Genomic DNA, 10,419 nt, shown 5'->3' with positions numbered 1-10,419 from the left:
TCTGTGTGTTTTTTTTTTAAATAAAATAATAACCACAAAAAGAATGTGATTATTTTGCAAAGATAAAACATGACAGAAGAAACAACAAAAGCTTCTGTGAGCCGAAGCAGCCACGGATGCTGCCTTTTTGAAATACACATGATTACAGTTACTATGCATCCATTTACGGCTACAAGCCCTCAAAAGCTTCACTGCTCATTTTCATTATTTCTGGAGAGCAGGCAAGTGAGAAAGTAGGACACAAAGCATTTCTGTGGGAAATTTAACATGAATGAAACTAAAGAGTTGTTAGAGACCTCCATGGCTTAGAGCTAAAGGTTCAAATCCAAATCAAACCCACATTTTTTTTTTTTTTTTTGCTTGAATTGCAATCTGAATTTAAGAACTACTTATAGTAAATAAGTAAAAAAAAACAAACACTTTCAGTACATTAGGTGGGGCCAGCATGCAAGTGAACTATAGTACCTTCTTCTTTCAAAGTCCACGCAAAGTCAGGGGTCAAACTTCCGGCACAGAGACCAGAAGTGTCCTGCCAAAGAGCCCAGTTCAGCTTGCCAGATGGCTGTGCAAAGTGTGACAACTGGAGAGGATTCATTAATAATTTCAGTGTTTCAATAAGGTACACTATTTTATCTGGTATGGTGACGCCAGCCCTAAAACACAGGAGTGAAACTGTATCAAAAGCATTTCTAGATCCCGACAAATATACGATTGTTCAGATCCAAAAGCACTCAGCATGTGAAGCTTGTGTGCCTTTGTGGACCTGTAAATACTAGAGCATGTATAAGACATGTATGACAGGAGACTCAATAATATAAGAGACGTTTGAAGACAGAGCTGACTTCAGTGTACATAATTACACGAACACAAAGGAACATTTTTTTATTCCATTTCACCAGCGTTAATTTCATTGACGAGATAATTTCGTCATAGTTTTCGTCAACGACCCTTATTTTCATGACGAAAACGAGACGATAACGACATAAAAACTACCTAAAAGGATAAAAACGATGACAAAATTAATCGACACTTTCTTCAACGAATGAAAACGAGACGAAAATGCTTGGCGGGGACGACATCCAATCAGAACTAATTTAATTTTGTGACAAGGCGGGACAAGTTAGGAAAACATCTAATCAAACTCATCAATATTTTATTGTTATGCTCAATAAACAAGGTCAGGTAAATAAAGATATTGTTTGTTCAATATGTTTGAGTGTGTACTGGTCTTTCAAGCATTAATAATATTCCATAACTTTTAATAAATATTTAAGTTTGTGTAAGTGTGTATAATGACTAATTCAAAAGAACTGAAGAAAAAGCATTTACATTTTACACCCTTCATATTTTAGTCGACTGAATTGACTGTATATTTATTCGACTATATTCTTACGCTAATTAGTTGACTAAAACTAAAACTATTCATATGACTAAATTATGACTAAAACTAAATCAAAATTTGCTGTCAAAATTAACACTGCATTTCACTTTTATTCATGGGTTTTGCTGGTCTGGCACAACTGAGATCATGTGACACATAACAAGTTCACTCATTTTAAGTAGCTATAGCAACCCTGGCCAGGAACCTTTACAATATATGCTCTGAGTTGTGAACTTCACATTGCACATTTAACAAAAATTTAAGCTGATGTAAAACTGAGAACTCTGTGAAATCTCTCCAGTGAAAATGCGCACCGCCACACTCCTCTTTAATTGTTTTGAAGACATTAATTGCTGACACTTTGAGACTAACATGAGATGACACTCTTGCCTAATAGTTTTTAATTGATAAACATTGTAGCATACTGGCCTGGGATCATATTACTGAATTAAATAACTTCTCAGACATGACACATGATCCTCTCACAGAACTCTGGCTTGTTTGAGCTCCATTTATCTCAGCGAGCTGCTGCTTTATTGAACAAGGAGTGGTGTCAGAGCAGACGGATACACCCTCATGAGTGGAGTGACACTAACAAGGTTTTGATAGTAGATGTGAGTGAAGTGATGCATATAGTGGATGGATGTGTAGGATATGGGTGCCGGGCATGCCCAGGCCTTTCATCAGAGCGACAGGCACACTTCAACAGCAACGAGAGGAAACGCAGGTGAACTGGCAGCATGAGATTCTCATCAGCCTGGACAGCGCTCTGCTTCCTTCTGATTAATGAAGCTGCAAAAGAATGCACAGGTAGACCAACTTCTCATTTATTCTCCGGTATATAGTTTTATTGTTAACCTGAGCCTGAGTTTTGGGTTTTAGGCTCAACAAATACCAGAGAAAATAAGACTGACAAATGAAAATATGATTATGTTGTCTGTGTAAGACTTGACATTACTTAACTTTTTAGTTATCTTTACTGAATGATTCAATTTTAGTCAGATTTTTAGTTTGTGACTTAAGTGCAGTATTATGCAGAAAATGTGAATATTAATATTTGTGTAGTTTCTGTAAGTTTATGTGCAATATACATTCAAATAATGAGAGAAATATTACAGAAATATCACAGCTGAGATTAATCATATGTAAAGATGATACAGCTATAAAGCAAGCCATCAAAATTTACTGACATATTTGTCAAATGTAGGGTTTTAATTAAATATATAGCATTCTATTCTCTGTTGTGTGAAACAAGAAACGTGTGTTCTTTAAGAATGTAGTTTACATTTAGTTTCAAAATTAGCTCATTATGGATGGTCAGTGCATTTAATATTTAAAAATAATAATAATAATAATTTTATAAAATAACAATTTAAAAAGTTAATAATAAAAACGTATTTAATTGAAAAATAATTTAAAATAATAATTTTTAAAATAATAATATTTTTTTAAAATAATAATTTGTTTCTAGAATTTTAGAATTTCATTTAATTTATGTTGACGCTGACCACAAATAGCAACAAGTTTATTACACTTTTTTTTGTCAGTAATTTTAACCATTATTCTTTAACAGCAAATTGTTTTTAGTAACATTCTGTCAGGTTCCATATATATATATATATATGGAATTATATATATATAATTTTTTAAATTGTTATAGTTTTTTTAGTGTGTCTATAAGCCTGGCACTATCAGAGATCCTTGTTTTGTTGGTTAGTCCCCAATAAAAATGCATCTTTTGTGACCTTTCAGCAAAGAAACTGGGCGGCGGCACTGGAAGATTTGCCAACGCCACCTTAGTGCGGCTGTCAGAGTTTCTAAGTACCGGGTATAAGAAAGGAGTGAGACCAGTGAAAGACTGGAGGACCTCTACTAATGTGGAAATTGACCTCATGGTATACTCTATCCTTAATGTGGTGAGTTGTGCTGCCAACAGAGAGAAGTTCTTATCTACTGTATATTAAAAAAATCATATTTGCCATGTGTTGTAATTATGCATACATCAGCACACACAAATATAAATTTGATGTGTAAAACTTTAAATTGACCCTAATTATTGCTGTAGCATGGTTGAATTAGCTCACTATGGGGCAAAAATATATATATATAACCTGTGCTCATTTAATATTTATTCTGTTTTTCCTGATGGCCTCTGATTTCTCTGCTCTGTATTCTGTTAAAGGATGAAAAGAATCAGGTTTTAACAACTTATGTCTGGTACAGACAGGTAAGAAAAATGAAACATCATAATCTGCACTGTTTGATTATTTTATTTCTAATTGCATCATTCATTTATCAGATATTTTATCCACTTGACATGGCAAAGATGTGGTCACTGAAAAATTAGTTTTAGTATTCACACTTATGCTATTTATTTTAAACAATTACTTTTAGCTGTGATTAATATTTTCTCTTTAAAACCATTATATTTTCATGGGAGTATGTAAATGCCATAAACATAGACAAACTCACCAAATGAATAAATCAATAAACATGCCATTAAAATCACCAAAATATTATCTATAAATTTAGACATGTTAGATAAAATATGTTTGTTTCAACTTCAGTATTTGTTGTTCTTTGTATGAACCCCCTTTGTGTTCATACAAAGTGAGATTCACTTCATATTTTCTGACATAGTACATTTAAAAAGAAAAATCTTTAAATGCTCTATGTGGTTCTTTCTGCACTCCTGAATATTTCAGTCATGGAAAGATGAGTTCCTGGTGTGGAATTCAGAGGAGTTTGATGACGTCAAACAAATTTCCATACCCACAGCTAATGTTTGGGTTCCTGACATCCTCATCAATGAGTTGTAAGATCATGCTGTTTATATTAATTATATTACGCTGGCTGCAGCATTTCTGTCGCGCTGAGCAACATTGTCACGGTTATTTCTGTCTGTAACCTGCAGCGTAGATGTGGGGAAGTCTCCAGACATTCCTTATGTTTATGTCACAAATGATGGATTTGTGCGCAACTACAAGCCCATTCAGGTTGTCACAGCCTGCACTCTCAATATCTACAACTTCCCATTTGATGTGCAAAACTGCAGCCTCACCTTCCAAAGCTGGCTCCATACCAGTAAGATTCATTCCATTCAGTTATCAGTTCATTTCAAATCAAATGCACAAGCTTTAATGCACTATTTTGAACTCAGAATTAAATAACAGCAGTAACTTTGTTTTTCTACATGAATTTTTATTATAAGACAGTGCTAAAATATACATCATATTATTTTTATCCCAACAGCATGCAAGGGTATAAGATTTCTAACAAGCTTCTGACAAGCCAGATGTGTGCATTTTATATTAGAAGTAATTATGGATGCTTTAAAAAATAATGCAATGAACAGGTCATATTTATCAATTAAGTGCATGCAAAGTGAACTAAACAGAAAAAAATAAATAAATGCGATCGATGCCTTTGCAGCAGCACCACTTCTTGTAAGTCTTGAGTAGAACAACTGCCCTGTTTGATGCATCCATCAGCTCTCTCCTACTGCGAGAGAGCAGAGAGGCAGGTGAAGGATGACATGTTGCCATGGCTGTTTCATGCTGCTCCCAATATTGTGTTCGATTTGTAGTTAATGACATCAACATCACCCTGATGAGAAACCCCGAGGATCTCAGTAAGGACAAGAGTGTCTTCATGAACCAAGGAGAGTGGGAGCTACTTCATGTACTATCCAAATATAAGAACTTCAGTGTGGACAACAAAGAGTATTATGCTGAAATGAAATTCCATGTGAGTGTAAAGATTTACTAACTTGTATGCAGGATAAATATATAAACAGTATATAAATGACAATTATCCTGTTTAAATGATCTATTTTAAATCAATCAAAATGTGATTGAAGCACGGAGTTTAATTCAAGGGACATATTGAATTAATTGTTGAGGAACAATACAATTTTATAGAATTTATAAAATAATTTTAAATATAAGGATTGTTTTTAATACTTGGATAAAATCCAGGAATCTAGAACCCAAGAACATCACTCATTATTGTGTTTTCTCCCTTGATATTCTCTGCTAGGTCTTTACTGAAGCCACCTGCAGGTGCTGCTTGTTTGTGGGTTTTCCTGCATTAAGTTTTGCATTTAATGACTGAAAAGCATACACGGTTGAGGTGATATCATGTGAAGAATATCCCCTTTTTCTGCCTTGAGAAGCTCTTGGGTTACTCTTGCAGTATGCTTTGGGTCATTATTCATTTACGCTGTGCAGTCCAGCTTGTAGCATTGAGCTAAATCTGAGCAGAGAGCATATCCCTGTACACTTCAGACTTCATCCTGATACGTCTATCAGCAGTCACATCATCAATAAGCACTAGTGACCTGCTTCCATTGGAAGCTATGTGTGCTGGCACCATAACATTGCCTCCATCATGTCTGACAGATTACATGAGCTGTTCCTTTTTTTTTTTCTCCAGCTATCAAATGCAAATTCAACACTCGGGATCAACTTGAGATGTTCTAGCTTAATTTGTGGGACAGGCGTCACCATGAAACTGTGTCAATCCAATTATTTTTTTAACCTCAGAATGAGGGACTATGGATAAAAATGGTTGCAGTTCCAAACAGTAAATGGAATACTTTTGTTAAACCCAATTAAAGGGGGTTCTTGAGTGTTTCATGTAAAATCCATTATGGTGGCATAGAGAAGTCAAATTACAAAAATTGTATCATTGTCCACCATGCTTTATCTGACACTGGACAATCTGCTCAATATGATTTATAGTGGCAGTGGAAAAGTCTTTTTTTTAATGTTTTGCCTTGAGTGTATTTTTCCTGGACCATATCTGGCTGCCTGTGGTACAACTGCTCAAAAATCCATGCCCAGCTGGTAAAACTGTTGATAAACCGCTTCTACCAACAACACACAATAAGCATGTTATCTGTTCCCCAGATTCCCAGAAAAGCAATGCTAAACATGTTTCATAGCTCACCATTTAACTTGACTCCAAACTAAATCTCCCAGGTGGTGATCCGGCGGCGGCCATTATTCTACACTGTGAACCTGCTGCTGCCCAGCATCTTCTTAATGGTGATGGACATCGTGGGTTTCTATCTGCCACCAGACAGTGGAGAGAGAGTTTCATTCAAGATCACGTTGCTGCTGGGCTACTCTGTCTTCCTCATCATCGTATCTGACACTCTGCCTGCCACTGCCATAGGAACCCCGCTAATTGGTGACTGGAATCAATTATGCTCACCAGCAGTTTGTATTCAAAGCAGCATCACTGCAAGTGATGTCAAAATATTAGTTTAAAATATTTTGCCTGAAGACAATCTTACTTTTCTTTAAATGTATTGGTAAACAAAAAAAAGGAGGAAAAAGTTGGTAAAATGTGATTTTGGGAGAGGTGAAAACACTATTAGGTTGTAGTAAAGCAGGCACTGAGAGATGGGTGAGGGTAAAACATGACCTGACAGTGGGGACTATCCCAGCACACATTTGGTGTAAGGCGATCAATTTCCTTGAGAAGTTTTCTCAAAAAGGTAGCTCATGGACAGATGCTACCATTTACCATTTCTATACTGCAACTTCTTATCTTACCTGTCTTGTAGGAGTGTACTTCGTGGTCTGCATGGCCCTCCTGGTAATCAGCCTAACAGAAACTGTGCTGATTGTACGTTTGGTCCACAAGCAGGACCTGCAGCCCCCCGTGCCCCACTGGCTGAAGTACCTGGTGTTGGAAAGAGCTCCAGTCCTTTTCTGCATCCACAAAAAGCACCGCCTGTGTTCCAGACTGTCGTCTCAGTCCTCTGACATGGAGAACTACAAGGAAAACAACTATGGGACAGGTACGTGCAGATGAGCACACACAATGCAGTTAATATCATTAATCATCTTAAATCTTATAAGGCAGAAAGTAAGGAAAAATCCCCCAAATGCCTTTAAGCTTTAGACCACCACTGTAAATTCTACTCTAATGAAAAACTGCAAAACTCCAATTAAACCCTGCAGCCCCGTGCTCACTCCACCACACCTGTGAGATCGGCCGAAAACTCAGCCAGCACGAGAGAGAAGGTGGGCTGCTCGGACTGCACTTGACTCCATCCAAGGAGAACGCCCCGCCTCTCATGGACAACATCCTGCAAGAGGTGACAACAATACGTCACTTCCTAGAGAAGAGGGACAAGTGTCGTGAAATTGCCAAGGAGTGGCTCCAGGTTGGCTACGTGCTGGACGTGCTGCTCTTCAGAGTCTACTTGGTGGCTGTGGTGGCCTACAGCATCACCCTGGGCACACTGTGGTCTGTTTGGCAGGTTGCCTGAGTTACACCACTGTACTGCTGTGGGCACAAGTCTGAAAGTGTGAAACCAAGAATGCCAGAGTCAGTGGGTTTGTGCCACATGTAGTTCATACATACATTAAGGCACTCGCATAGCAACTGGATATGAAACAATACAAATAGTCCCACACGTGTAAATGCAACTATTATCCATCATTATGTGGGAATACAAAAGATGACAGTAGTAGCAAAAGACTGAGATTTGAAAGATGAATATACATGAAAATATGGAATAAAATGCAAAAAAAAAAAAACATTTTTAGTTTAAAAGCTGGAAGAAAAAAAAGAAACTGTTGTGAAACTGGAGATATACATTAAAAAAAAAAGAAAAAAAAAAGTTGGTCTTAATGGTGACAAGTGCAGGATATGTTAACATTAGGTTTGGTGTTGCAGTTGCTGCAGCGTAAAACATGAATTCAAATAGTCCACAGATGTTTCAGTAAGTTATAGGTGTCGAAAATATATGTGAATAAAGTGCTTAAAGTGCATAGAAGAAAAGTGCTATGTAAATACCAGTCCAAATATTCAGCATGTCGTATCTGTACATGAATTAGTTGCAATTTATTGATTGCTTTGCATATGAGATTTTAAATACATTTACACAGGTGATTCTAAAGGTTCATATTGTTTATTTAGTTGTGGAAGCATAATTTCTTGGAGACTTACACTGTTATCTATTTTCATGCTTCAAAGAATATCATATATGTAAAATCTATTGACTTTTTTATTTCATAATTTATGGTATTTCTGTGCCAACAAAAGATGTTATATAATCACAGAGTGAAAAAACATTGTCTATATAATCATATATGAAAAAAAAAGGATAATATTCATTTGCAACCAGCTATTCATCAAGTAAAAGACTTCTACAATATTCATATTTGCTTTTTATGGAAGTCCATGTGTGCCATAATATTACATAGAAAACACTAGTCAAATAAAAAATAAAATTCATATAAAGCATGTGATAAAATTTGTGTTCATAAAGAAATTTTATTTGAACATTCATTTATGTAACGCTGTGTAAAATGTACTGCAGACACAATATCAATATGAAATGAAAAAAAAGAGTGTTCTACGTGTTTTGGTCTTTGGAAGCTGCATTTTTTCCCACTTTACTAAAAATGTGACGCTGAGAGTCACAGTTTAAAAAGGTCACAGCAGAGAAAAAATCAGCTGAGTGCAGAACGTGAAAACGTAACATGCCCTGTAAACAAACCCACAGATAGTATGTGTTGTAACAATAATCAGAAATGAATGTGAATGTGTAACATGTGACACACGGATTTCTTATCCCCAGAATGTGGCTGCAGTCCACCACAGCAGCCAGAGGATGGCACCATGTACAATAACATCAGTTTCCCTCAGTAGCAGTGAGTCACTGAAGGTCTGATGTGCATATTATCACAGCCTGCATAGATGCTTCTTATCAGCTTTAATGCACCCAGAGCATTTTTAGAGTCAGGGTAGAGAGAAAATACACCTGCGATATTTAATTCCACTGTGTCGTCTTCTTCTCTGCTATGATTAAACGATTACTTAATTTATACTAAATGCATTTTGTGGATTTTCATTTTCTTGTTCTACCATTTGGACAGTGTCATGTTAAAGGTTAATTAAATCAGTTTACATGACCTATCAATCTGTTTAACTTGTAGCCCTTTGTGTGAGATACAATGCAAATGAGATGGATGGCATTATTTGAGGTCTCCTCCCAAGTCCCCCTCAAAATTTCAGGCTAAATAAAAACGGATCATTTAAAGTATAACTCTCAATGTCCACATTGTCCAGTCACACCTGTCTCATTTAAATGTTTCATACATAGAGTAATGTGCAAAAGTCTTAGGCCACCCCTCATTTCTTTCTATTTTGCTTGGAAAAGGGGAAATAGGTGCAGCAGTTTATTGAAACGTGCAAACATACATGAAAATACAGTACATAAGGGAAAAAACAGGGCTTGTGCAATTTGAATGCTTGAAAGTCAATATTTGATATGATCATCTTTTTTCTTCAACATATCCTGAACTCTCTGGGAAAGCTTTACTTTCATTTCTTTAAGCAGTCTTCAGGAATAGTTCTCCAGGCTTCTTGAAGGACATTAAAAGCTCTTCTTTGGATGTTGGCTGCTTTTTTGTTCCCTTCTCTGTCATGATGATCCCACACTGCTTCACTAACACTGAGGTCCGGGCTCTGGGGAGGCCAGTCCATGATTAATAATGTTCCACTGTGTGTTTTTCTATCCAGGTACACATTTACTGGCAGTGTGTTTGGGGTCACTGTCATGCTGAAAAATGAAGCTGTTGCCAATCAGACACTTTCCAGATGGCACTGCGTGCTGGATCAAAATTGGACAGCTCTTTTCTGCATATGTAATTTCAAATTTGGTAAGATCGCCAAAACCATGACAGAGCCTTCACTGTGTTTTTAAGATGGCTGTGGCCAGTCACTATCATGACTCCATTATTGCTAATTATTTTCAATCCAGTTGTGTAATTTGGCATGCCATGTCATGTTTTTCTGCCCCCCCGTTCCCCTTCCTTAAGAATGGCTTCTTGTCAGCCACCCTTCCATTGAAACCATCTATGACAAGGCTTCGGTTAGCGCTAGATGGATCAAATGAGGGCCAGATGCATCTCTAAGGCCCTGTGTCAGGTCTTTGCTGGATTTTTATAGCTGTCAGACACTGTCCACCTGCTGTAGATAGTTTTTTAGGCCTGTCGCTTCCTCTTTTGCCCTCC

At 36.7% G+C, this 10,419-nt stretch overlaps 1 protein-coding gene across 1 annotated transcript; it reads left to right on the top strand.

Moving 5' to 3' along the window:
* Nucleotides 1-2,020: 2,020 nt before the first annotated feature.
* Nucleotides 2,021-7,664, top strand: htr3a (5-hydroxytryptamine (serotonin) receptor 3A). Its single transcript, XM_030747120.1, is given in 9 exon segments — nucleotides 2,021-2,108; nucleotides 3,134-3,297; nucleotides 3,564-3,608; nucleotides 4,087-4,196; nucleotides 4,296-4,465; nucleotides 4,968-5,128; nucleotides 6,364-6,574; nucleotides 6,954-7,190; nucleotides 7,354-7,664. Coding segments are annotated over 9 exon segments (1,497 nt in total).
* The last annotated feature ends 2,755 nt before the right edge of the window (nucleotides 7,665-10,419 follow it).

Source organism: Archocentrus centrarchus, chromosome 14 (genome assembly GCF_007364275.1).
Source record: "Archocentrus centrarchus isolate MPI-CPG fArcCen1 chromosome 14, fArcCen1, whole genome shotgun sequence".
Classification (NCBI taxonomy): Eukaryota; Metazoa; Chordata; class Actinopteri; order Cichliformes; family Cichlidae; genus Archocentrus; species Archocentrus centrarchus.
This window is presented reverse-complemented; position numbering and strand designations above follow the sequence as displayed.